The sequence below is a fragment of the Micrasema longulum genome, unplaced genomic scaffold (assembly GCF_059751315.1).
Source record: "Micrasema longulum isolate JH-2025_06_02 unplaced genomic scaffold, ASM5975131v1 h1tg000097l, whole genome shotgun sequence".
Lineage (NCBI taxonomy): Eukaryota > Metazoa > Arthropoda > Insecta > Trichoptera > Brachycentridae > Micrasema > Micrasema longulum.
The window spans coordinates 2,767,300-2,779,487 of NW_028277303.1; the positions used below are offsets into that span (position 1 = coordinate 2,767,300).

At 33.9% G+C, this 12,188-nt stretch overlaps 1 protein-coding gene and 1 long non-coding RNA gene across 3 annotated transcripts; one reads left to right on the forward strand and one right to left on the reverse strand.

Annotated features, from left to right (window-relative positions):
• Positions 1-530: 530 nt before the first annotated feature.
• Positions 531-1,460, reverse strand: LOC148284714 (uncharacterized). The gene is made up of 3 exons (XR_015824044.1): positions 1,446-1,460; positions 1,123-1,240; positions 531-708 (listed from the first exon to the last, which is right to left on the reverse strand). It is a non-coding gene; the product is annotated as an uncharacterized LOC148284714 (long non-coding RNA).
• A 1,110-nt stretch (positions 1,461-2,570) lies between these two features.
• On the forward strand, positions 2,571-6,553 carry LOC148284715 (protein stunted-like). Of its 2 annotated transcripts, XM_088236732.1 has the most exons (4): positions 2,582-2,771; positions 4,155-4,285; positions 5,235-5,261; positions 6,415-6,553. In XM_088236732.1, exons 1-3 carry the CDS (start codon positions 2,743-2,745, stop codon positions 5,246-5,248), a joined length of 174 nt encoding a protein of 57 aa, XP_088092858.1. In that variant the 5' UTR covers positions 2,582-2,742; the 3' UTR covers positions 5,249-5,261; positions 6,415-6,553. The 2 variants fall into 2 exon arrangements, with proteins under 2 accessions (XP_088092849.1, XP_088092858.1); XM_088236723.1 differs by lacking the exon at positions 5,235-5,261 and having other exon boundaries at positions 2,571-2,771.
• The last annotated feature ends 5,635 nt before the right edge of the window (positions 6,554-12,188 follow it).

Consider the following 12,188-nt stretch of genomic DNA (forward strand, 5'->3'; position numbering starts at 1 on the left):
GAGGGCAGAGCCACCCTTCCCATCCTCACGATCATCTCGCAGACAGTGGAATCCCCGGAATCTAATAGTAAATCCCGGGACCATCCACGTCTCCGAAATGGCCGCAATTGAAATAGATTCTTCTTGCAATGTACGCAAGAAGTCTTCTTTTTTATTTAAAATGCTATGGCTGTTCCACTGCAGAATCCTCATCTGAGGAGCCATGGTGGTGGTTAAGTAGGGAGGTTATATTTAGAAGTTGATGGGCGACGTTGGACGGTATTTGTGGATTGTTTTGAAGGATCGATACTAGAATACTCAATATAGTAGATATAATTGTATTGTTCGATGTTGGGACTGTGCTAGGAAAAGCATTCCCATTAGAACCAGATGGAAGTTGTCCATTCGGGAAATACAGAAGTGAAGGGTGATGATGAGGAACATTAGGTTTGGAAGGTAGTTTTTTTGACCTCGACTTCCTCTCTACTGATTTTTTGTAGGATATTGGCGCGGAGGGCGCGGGCATAACAACATTGACATTCGGTAGTAAGTTCCTCGCTGTCTATGTACAGTAGTCGGGTGCGCACGAACGCACGCACACACAAACACACACACACGCGCACACCGGTTAGTAGTGGTCTCCCTGCAGTAAGGCCACGCGCGGGGCGCGCCGTCACTTGCCGTCGCGCGACACTCGGCGCCTCCGCCCGCCGCTCGGAGGCTCCACAGCTGCAACAGAAAACGGACCGCATGAGGAACTGCACCAGACCGAGTTGCGTCTAAACAAGTATGCGCATATAGACTAGGTTCTATTATTGTAAAAAACAACCTGCCCTACAGGTTGTAGTAATGTAAAAGATCAAAAACATAATTATCGAGTAAGTATTGTATTATGTCTAGGGTGGTATGTTGGGGAAACTACGGGCAGCGAGCGGTATTATGCAATAGAAACTACAGACAGTGTGTTATGCGCGGGCGAATGCGGGGAATGGTGTCGTGTTAAAGTGACTACAGACAGTGAGTAGTGTTGTGTAAGGGTGACCACAAGCAGCGGTGTAATGACATGATGACTGAGCACGTATGACTAAGAACAATAGAGAATAGAGTAGTAATAATAAAGTGGAGTTACAGTTCAGTCCTCACCTGCGCTGCGCGTCTTCCTCCGCTGGTCTGCGTCGTCCCCGGGGGCTCCCCGGCGTCCCCCCGACTGGCGCACCGACCTGCGCGTGCCCTGAGCCACTCCCGCCCCTCCTTTGCCGCCCTACAGTTTCTCTCTGACTGCGTGACATCCTCATCTTTTTGGCTTCATAAACCACCCCCTTTACTAGTCAACAGTTTTCATTTTTACAAATCTTTCGAATCTAACATTTATCCTAAAGACCTTCTTCCCCTTTATCGTTTCCCATTTAAAACTTCTATTTATGCCCCAAGTATTGAACTCACATTCGGAGTCGAAAGCCACCTACAGCCCCGGTGTACATTCAACCGTATTCGGTCGTCAAGATGGATAGGTTGAAAAATTATCTACACTGATGGATCTCGGTCAGATTCGGCAACCCATACGGGTGCGGCTATATATTGTGAAGACAACAACTTTCAAAGATTGTACAAATTGCACAAGAATGCATCTGTATTTACCGCACAATGTATCGCAATCCGAGAAGCTGTCAAATACGCCTTAAGCTCACAATATAGCAAGTTCCTAATCCTGTCGGATTCCTTGAGTGCCTTACAAAAAATCAAATCCCCTCCATCCTTTTATCCCGAGGATGAGCTCTGCGTGGAAACTCGATTTCTTCTTTCTATATCAGAGGCATCCAATAAGAGTATTGTTATGTCCTAGATCCCTAGCCATTGTGGTATTCCCGGTAACGAAAAAGTGGACGCGTTAGCAAAGGAGGCGGTCCACTCCGGGGATCCTGCCTATAGTAATTTACTACCACTAGGTGATCTCCTTGTTATGACGAAGGAGAAGCAACTTCGCACATGGCAAGAATATTGGGTAGCCTCTTCCCAAGCCAAGGGTAAACATCTTTTCCAACTGAAACCAAATGTTACAGAAAAGCCTTGGTTTTCCAAAGTGATTCTGAACAAGTTTGAGACATCCTCCATATGCAGAATGCGCATTGGGCACTACTGCAATGGTTCTCACCTGTTCAGAATCCATGTCCGGGACTCTGCCATTTGCAAATGTCAGCTAGATGAGGAAGATTTAAACCATATTTTTTTTGGATGCCCCATAAATGATTGTTATCCTGATTTCCTATCCGACCTCTCTGATATTAATATCCCATTCCCTATTCATATTCTAACTCTCCTGTCCCCACCCAATAAACGTGTATTTAAAATCATATGTAAATATCTAGTTGTAAATGGTGTAAAGCTGTAAATATGTTTTATTATTATATGTTTATATTATATTAAATACTAACATACTAACTTGAACATATTATATTACTAACACATGTGTATGTTAAAAAAAAAACAAAACTACTCGACACTGGCCAGAACACCCAAGTTGAGATGTGAAAAGGCCATGAAAAAACGAAGAAGAAGAAGACATAATCTATGATTCAGAATTTAGACGATACTAGTAATAGTTCTACATTATCTCTGGATTGAGACTTTCAGTTTTTCAGTAAAGATAGATATCTGTAGTCTGTGGTAAAGATTACGTAAGAGTTCGCAGTAAGGGATTAGAAAATTTTGTGAATTTTCTTTCATTTGACTGTTCTTTAATAATAATCTTTAAAACCACACAAAATGAGCGCCTGGAGGCAAGTCGGATTAAAGTAAGATATTCAAAATTGTTTTTTTTTTCAAATTCTATTAACATTGTATTTTTAATACATGACTTTTCTCTCAAAAAGTATATTTTATCTCGGTTTCAATCAGAATTGTTTTCAAAATGGTTTTTAAATACTTATTTCTTACATATTTACATAAGTATTAGGCTTTTTTCTAACCTAAAATCAAATTATTTGGTCTTTAGCAAAAGGTATTAACATTTTAAATGTTATGTAAGAACATTAAATTATATAATTTAACCGCCGTTTACATTTGTTAATGTTCAAGAATCTGCAAATGTTTACTTATAGTTTAAATAGATTTTTCTTGTAGAATTACATAACTGATAATAATATGTCAATAGTGTTTTATTGCACTTAAAAATACATAGGTATTTAATTCAGTGCAAGACTAACTCCAATTAAATTTGAAATGTGATATTCTTACAATAAAAGAAGGTTAGAATAAAAATGTATGATTTGACTGTTTTAGGTGAAATAGATCTAGATATGATTTTATAGTGTTCCAATTTCTTTTATGAATGGACATTCCTAATGTATGCGTGTTACTGCTGTATTTATTTATTTATTTAATAAACACCCTGAGGGCTCTTACAATATATAGTTAAAAGTACATACAGTATTATAGAAAATAACTAAGTTTAATAAGTTATTTTTTGTTTTTAACGACCTGTTGATTATTTCATTGTTTTCAAAGTATCCTTCATGGAATATTGCGATCTTGTTATTGCTATTTTTAATGTGATTTTATATAAATTGCGTTGCGAATGCATATTTATTGAAACAAACCAGATTTTCTTTTTATTCTCTAGGATGCTGTTTGGCCATATTAGATGACATTAGTTTTATACTTAAAAATGAAATTGAAATCATGGATCAGAGATGAGTTTGTCACATGGTTGACACGGGTCTTACCTTTCTTCATGCACGCAAGTTCAGAATATTGGGAGTTGAAATATTATTACGAGTTTGAGTACTTAGTTTGTCACCACAATATAAATGATAAGGTAATTATATTGTTCCGTGAAGAAAAACTATTCTCTTACTGAGATTAATTTTGTAATAAAACTAAGTTCACCGATTAAGTGATTTATCTAAATATTTTAATTTTGGGGGCATCTTTAACTAGTAAATTACTCTGCTAGAAAATGGGAATTCAGTGGTGGTAGAATGGGGTTTAAAGCTTGAACCTCTATTCTGTGAGTCCCCGACACTACCATGGGACTAAAACTCAGCTCATTTGTATCTAAAAATGTACATTTTTTTTTGGCTTTTACTTTTTATTTTTTTTCTTTATTCAGATGTGTCAGATAGTGTCATCTGAGTTTATAGTCACTTAAGCAGATTTAAAATTCGTTTTTTTTCTAGCTATATCAACTATTCAACAATTGCAGCTAAAGTTTTGCGACGTTCTTTAAAGACAGAGTTTAAAGTTGATGCTGCTCGTCGTGATGATACCCACATTAGATTCACTAAGTGGGAAGCAGGCAAAGCGATCAGTAAGTTCTCGGCTATATTGACATTACTATTTTGTTTTAGATCTACTGTCTAGTGACATTCAAAGCATTTATTTAAATCTGAAATCGTCTTGTAGAAAAAATACCAAAGTTTGGATTTGTGTTTTATTGATTGAATTGCAATTCACTTCGATTATAAAACCAAACCTTTGTTATAAGTTTAACACATATAAGCCTATTCTATTAAAAAAAACACAGCTATAATTTCCGGAGAACACTTTCTGTCGACGGGTGATACAAAACTAATATTATAAATGCAGAATACTATTCATGGTGCTATCATAGAATCCATACAAAATTGAAATGAATAAATCAGTGTTAGAAACTAAAATTGGATTGGTGGGTGCGTATTCCATTTATCTAGAGTGTTAGCATATATATGGGCCCAAGTTTAGAGCAGAGGTAAGTAAACAAGAACCTTATCTCTCCTCTAGACCTGGACCCATATATATTCTAACATCTTAGGTAAGGGGAATATACCCACCCACTAATTCAACTTTAGTTTCTACCACCTATTTGTTCATTTTTTTTGTGTAGTGTACGGTTTTACTTTGAATAGTATTCTGAATTTATAATATTAGTCTTGTATTACCCATCGATGGGAGGGGTACTATCTCGAAACTATAGTTGTGTTATTTTAATGGAAGAAACTTATATATCTAAGAATAATAACAAAGTTTTATTTTGTAATCATTTTTGATTTGTGTAAGCATTGGTTTCAATCATCAATACCAATAGTAACTATCAAGCTGAAAAATGAATTTTAAGTTTTAATGTCAGTGCCAACAGTGTGATATTTGTATAGTCTACATACATCTTTACCATTAGATATGGATAAGAGAAATTAAGATTTCTATTTTATTCACAAATATCCCTGCTATTTATTATTTATTTTATCAATTTATATTAATTTGTATTTATTGTATTTCAGTTCAAACAAAGTAAAATGTGCATAAAAGTGAGTACACGAGATACATGCATGCACTGAGTGTTTCATATTTGGTTAGCTTTTGCATTTTAAAAATTTTTTGGAGCCTTGCTGGGTCCCCCGACATTGGCGATCACTGCAGCGAAAGCATTTATGTCCCGCGCTATTTTTATATTTCGCAGCCAGGATTACTACTTATTAATTTACTCGCCGTAGTGATTCCTGGGAAAATATGATCAGAATGGTTTCTTGTTGCCTTCTCTGGTGGATTTTTCTGTCGGGGTTACCTTTCTTTAGCTAGTTGGGTCTGGTGTGGAGGCGCCAGAAACTCGTCTTTCATACTCGAGTTATCTGCTGTGATCACACATTACGCATTTGTCCTCTAACAATTTTATCTCTCACTATTTCAGTTACCGAGCTTTGATATTTTATATATTTTCTAACCAAAACCAATAAATTTTTATGATTTTGCGGAATGATTTTATAACATTATTTAATTTAATCCCAAGCAATGATTACTAAAATTTGTACCTATGACTTGATTTTTAAAAAATTGCTACTATTCAAAGAGTAAATATAATCAACAGCCAGCTTGAATTCCGAATTCCCTTATGAATGTTTCCGCCTACAGTTTTATATACGAGTATTTCAACCACTATTATTTGATCCAATTGAGGAGTGAACGTGGAATGATAATGACCCTTATTTGACAAAGTTGTGTTCATATGCATTCTCAAAAAAGAACTCATTAGAATTTTCACAAATGAATATATTTTTTTTTATGTTTGGGACTGTATGTTTTGTTTTGTCTTTTTTTGAAGTCCAGCCTAAATAAACTATCACGGTTTCTTACTCGTCAGCCTCGTGGTGTAATGGTCAGCACATTTGCCTACCATGCAAGAGGTCTCGGGTTGGATTCCCGACATGGTTGATATGAAATATTATTTAAAAGGGTGTTTTATACTAGAATATTTCATAGTCCCTAGACTGGTACCTGAAGCGTAAGACTGATCACCTTACCTGCATGTAACAAAAATGATCGAGATACACTGTAATTGGTGTACCAATGCAGTGGGCCTATGCACCATTAGGTGCGGAAAGGGAATCATGATGATGTGTCTTACTCTCAATGTATTACATTATTTTATTTTTTTGTTGCTTAATTTATATTTTTTTGTTTTAGAAAATGCTCCTGATATGCCAAAACACTGAACATCAAATGTCTAGGATAAATGGATTCACTGCACACCAACTGAAAACACATAATGAAAATTAAAATTTGTGCTTTCTTTCTTTTAAATATAATTTATAATAGCTAAAAATGTATTTTATTTTGATTTTGAAACCATCAATTTAAAATATGAACACCAAAACCTTATTTAACAAAACTGTTGGGTCTGTGATCTGAGCTTAGTAATTTCTTTATACAGTTTATAATTTGACAGTAGGTGAATATTAAGTATCATTAATAGCACCGCACTATCACGCAGCACTTAAACTTAGATGAATTTATTCTCACTGATTTAGAGTTTACAAGTTACTGATTCGATCAACAGTAATATTAAGGACATAAATAATTAAAGGGGAGCGGGCAGCTTCAGGTCAACGGTTTTGTAACCTTTCAAAGTCACTCCACTTAACCAATCAAAATATTAAAACTTAGTATTTATGTATTTAAAATGGTTTGTAACATATAAATATGCATATTATATTTCACTTTATAGTAAGTATTCTGGTTATCATTTTGGGCTACTAGACATAAACTTTGGACTTCCCAACATGGTTAAAAATTCTAAGGAAAGTTAAACGAAATTCTCAGATACCGAGGTGCCAGGTTTCGAAGAATGTTTTATAAAAGAGAAAGAAATTAAAAGTTTCTACCCTATCCAAAAGAAAGCCATTTCAATTGCTTTCGATAGAAAGACATCAACGATTTTTTTAGAATGAAGAGTTCAGTAAAACTTTTTACCACTTTCCTCATTCTTATAAATAATATATTTTCAATAAGAACATATCAATACAGTCTTTCCGATAGTTTTAATTTCCCCTTTGTTGAGTAAGCTTTTTGTAATACTGCCTTTTAGAAACAGAACTCATCATTAGAGTTATACATTTAGATAAATGCCCTTTTGAATCATAAAAAAACATTTCTCCTCAAAATGCTTTGATCAAATTATGCTTTGCTTTGTTGGTTTCCAAAACTCATCTTGCCGTACTCTTTGTATTATTTTTATCCACTGTGTTTTCCTTCTATCATCGGCAAGGAAGCTAAAACTCCACTCAATCAATTAAAACCAATGTTCGTATTAATAAAGAGTAACTTTTTTAAATTTACTACTCTGGCATCACTAACAAAATGTCCATTTGTTTTCTTTGACAATCTGACAGGTGGAACAATAATAAAATTTTTGAGTAATATATTTGCTATTAACACATGCATTTGCTACTTACAAATGAATTGTGATCCCATCCTGTTCCTTGTTGATCCCAGCAGCATTTCTACATTTAAATGACACAACATGGCATCGTAGAATTCCAATCGGGAGTTGCGTACTGAGCGACGTCTACAAAGAAACTAATGGGTCAAAACGTAAAACTACTCGTTTAAGAGTAGTTTTTTTAATTTTAATTGAAAACATATTATACATAATTTTATATAATTTCCCAAGGAGTTTTTGCAAAAAAATCATTTAGCGACATGCAGATAACTATATTTATTTACAGAGGTTTTTATATTTTAAACTAAAACATTATTTACAAAAACGCATACGCATACGCGCATCAAACTTCTGTTTGATGCGCGTATGCGGTTTCTGGACTATTCTTAATTCTATGCTTAATACCATAGAATTAAGAATAGTCCAGAAGGAGCATATAATCATATTTGAATACATTGGACTGTGTCCAATAATCCCCCCACTATGCCCCACTTTCACCGCGCGCATTCGTGATGGCGCTGCGTAATGTTGCATGATGGGAAAAAAAATAATCAACACAAAAGGTAAAAAAAAGCAATCTGTTAATTTCTCTAAAATTTTATTGTGCATCTGGAAATATTGATTGACACAACCGAGTATATAAGTAAAGGGTCATTTAATAAGAGTAATTGAATTAATGAACTTTAAACTTAAAATATAAAACAAAATTTATTTTACATAAAACGGATATTTTTATATCATGTTAAATAATATTTGATATTTTGAAGATAATGTCCACCACAGAGTTGTTAAATTCGAGGTCCAATTTTCATTAGTTCTCTCGTTAGATGAGCAAAGTAGGGTAAAAAAAAATACCACCCTGACAACACTAACGAAATTTTCCTTTTGTTTCTTCGACAATCTGACAGATGGAAAAATAATTCAATTTTTAAGTTATGCATTTGCTACTTACACATTCACTTTCTAATTACACATGAAATGTGATACCATCCTATTTCTTTAAGATCCTAGCAGTATTTCTACACTTCAAAAATACACAACACGGTATAGTTGAATTCAAATCAGGAGTTGCGTACTGAGCGACGTCTCCAAAGAAACTAATGGGTCAAAGCGTAAACCTACTCATTTATGAGTAGTTTAGTCGCCTTCTGTTTGATGTGCGTATGCGGTTTCTGGACTACTCTTAATTCTATGCTTACGCAATACAAAACAGTCTGCCCATACGCACAAAGTTAGGTTATCTTAAGCACGGCCAAAAGCAGTCAGTTGCGCTTGAATTGTTGATGGAGTGGAGTTACTAAGCTCGTCCTGTTTTCCTGAATTTAAAATTGCAAAGTTTTAGTTATGAACAATAAAGCGTCAGGTATTTACTTTCATTTAAAATTATTGTTAACACAAAAAATGTACTAAGTGCGGATATAATATATGTTCTACATAACACTACATTTCTTTTTTATAAATATATAAATGTTTACTTTTGCTTGAATTATGAAAAAAGTACTAAAGGTACCCCGATTTTATTTTGCTAGTTCGAACAAATACTTTATAGCAAATATAAAAACGTAAAATACATTTCCCCCCTCATCCCCCCTCATCCTCCCTCGTCCCCTATTTGAAACTGAGCGTATTCTTTGCAGGCAGTCGTGCTGAGCCCGCTCTAAAGGAATTGAAAGTTTCTCGAAGAAACCTATTTATAGTGTTAAAAAATAAACAATTAAATAAATTATCGTCGTTGAAGTGTAATGAGATATTTTTTTAGTATGTAATGGACAAGTTTGGTGTAAGTGTAGATTATGAATGTTGTGTTAAACAAATAAAACTTTTTTTTGTCACGAAGCTTCTGACAAAATATCGTGGCTGCAATTACACGTACATGCGTTTTAACAACACGCATATGAAATGACTCGATGGTGCCTTAAGTTTCCTGAAGATACAGTCATCACAGCTTGAGCTATCAGCACCAAAAATTCAGAGGAAAAGAAGCGAGGCAGACCGAATTTTTTTTTCGAAGAGAGTTCGGAACGTAGCCAGCAAAGACATGTACTTGCAAAACCAGTTGGTTGAAACAGATAATACTTCAGAAAAACTGTGCTTGGGTGTAGAATCTAGTTTAATACAATCAGGCAGGAGGACTACTGCCAAAGTTGTAAGGTTTGCAACCCAATCAGCAGATTAAAAAAAAAAAAATGGCGCATAATAAATCATCCTCTGTAACTTCGTTATCCAAGTGACTTGCTCTTCAAAGAATTCAGAGTACTGAATATTATTCAACTATGGGATATTATTGAACTATGGGCAAAGTGAACATGGAACTTGATTTTGATAAAGAGTGTGAATAAATAAATAAAACTAAGTATACGACCTACGACCGTTCAGTGCTGCAGAAGCTTTAGGTCTTACAGTGGATCTTGGGTTGACAAAAGAAAAATATTTAACTATGCGACGTTAAGCCAAAGAAAGAGGGGTAATATTTATCCCTCGTTCCATATACTAGCAGAAGCAAAGAAAAATAGTTAAGGTAATGACGTAATTACGGCACGAAATTATTTTAGGAATCTGTCACTCGTTTCTCAATGAACTGGAATAGATAAACAACTAATTGAAAGATTAACAAATTACAACAGGGATGGAGAATACCCTAACTAACTGAATATGGAAGTCTAGGCATTTACAGGGCTTATGACCTGTCGTTGGCTGGTTTAAGTTGCCTAGCATGTGAAATAATTCAGCCAGATGAATCTCTTCACTACAATAAAGGTTTCAGCTTTTTAACTTCATTAAAATCAACAAATGGAAGAGTTGAAGAAACATGGATGAAAAATGGTGAATGTTAAACAGTGTGTAAAGTGGCCATATTTCCTTATTTAAGGTATTCTCCACCCCTGTTGTAATTTGTTAATCTTAATGACTGCCGAGGGGGTGAAATCCAGTCTTTTGTCTACAAACATTTGGACAAACTCAAATATTGTAATTGAAATATTTTCAAATGTACTTTCTATCATTTCTTGTGGTCATTACGTAAAATAAGAATTAGGTCCCGCGAAACCGTACAATTTTGCCCGCTTTTTTGCAATCATGTTGATTTTTTCCAAAAAAATGTAAATGATGCTTAACTTTTTAATTACTTAGAATGACCTTGGTAATCCGTGAATTGGGTTACAAATGTAAATTCAGTCATATTTAAATGCGATTTCAAGCAATTTATAATTTTGATGGCGGGCAAAATAACCTCCATGTTCCTCCATGTTTGCCCGCAACCATTATTTGTTGAACTGTAGCTCATATGGCGTTCTTGTATAAAAACTACATCATTGAATTATTAATTCAAGGGAAAAATTGTCGTTTGAACATATTTTCAATGACGAATTAATAAAATATTCGTATAAAAATAATTGGGCAAATTTACTCGCCGAACTCTATTTGTTTTCATACAAGCACTTTAAAGGTCCTTAGGGTTGTCAAAATCTGGTTGATAACTTAAGAAAAACTAATAAATCTTGTTTATTTAAAGAAATGTTTTATTTAAGTACACATACCAATAATCCTGGTCTTAATTACCTAAATGACAATTTTTAATATCAGGTAGGTACACACATTTTTTGAAATGGCAAATAATTATAAACTTACAAAAGCAATATAAAGTAATAAAAGATAGAACAGTGTTTAGAAGCAAAGTTGGTATGAAAAAATATGAGTAAATAAACAAAATAAATTTGAAAAAATACAATAAAAAGAATTAAAAGATAGGAACATTGTTTAGAAGTATAGTTGATTAAAAAAAAAGAAGAAGCTGTAGAAGATAGGTTTTTAAAATAAAAAAATAGATAAACCAATAAAATACAAACATATGAAAGAAATACAGTTTAAAGCAGCTAGGTACATGATATTACAATACAACAAACAACAAACATAATATTAAATTCTATTTGATATGGAACATATACATTGATTTTTTTAATTTACAAGATTTACAATAATGACAAGAGTCGAATGATGACGATGATGATGATAGTGATAAGAATAATGAGGACGTTTAATTATATTTTAATAAAAAATGTATATATTATATTATCTTGGTACATTTAAGAATACAGAAATAATTCGAAGTAAAGTTTTTTTAATTAGAATACCATGAACACTTTACCCCCAACTAACCTTAACAAAGTAGTTTTCTGAAGATAATTGTCGAAATATGCTTCTCATACGCGATTCTGATCAAAATATCAAATAAAAAGATGTATTATATTTTTGTCGTCGTAATTTACGTATTCGGCCTTATGTGTCGCGAGTAGAAACTATAGAAATGGAACGAAAAAAGAAAACAATAAATAAGTATCCGCCTACTCTAATTTTACCGGGCCGGGTGGATTGGCACGATGCATGTGAAATGGGCCAATGGATCCTAAAATACCGTATATTTTACGCGCATATGAATATTTCGCTAATTCTTAGAATATTCAATTTAGTTATTTATTTAGATGTTAAGTTTGCAATTTTTTATGTGGGCAGAGAGGAGAGA

Bases quoted from the DNA above. Each gene is read 5' to 3' on its own strand.
- LOC148284715 (XM_088236723.1), top strand. From the start codon at position 2,743: ATGAGCGCCTGGAGGCAAGTCGGATTAAA. The intron at 2,772-4,154 runs GTAAGATATTCA...TTTTTTTTCTAG, and splicing joins TGGAGGCAAGTCGGATTAAA to CTATATCAACTATTCAACAA. The intron at 4,286-6,414 runs GTAAGTTCTCGG...TTTTTGTTTTAG, and splicing joins GGAAGCAGGCAAAGCGATCA to AAAATGCTCCTGATATGCCA.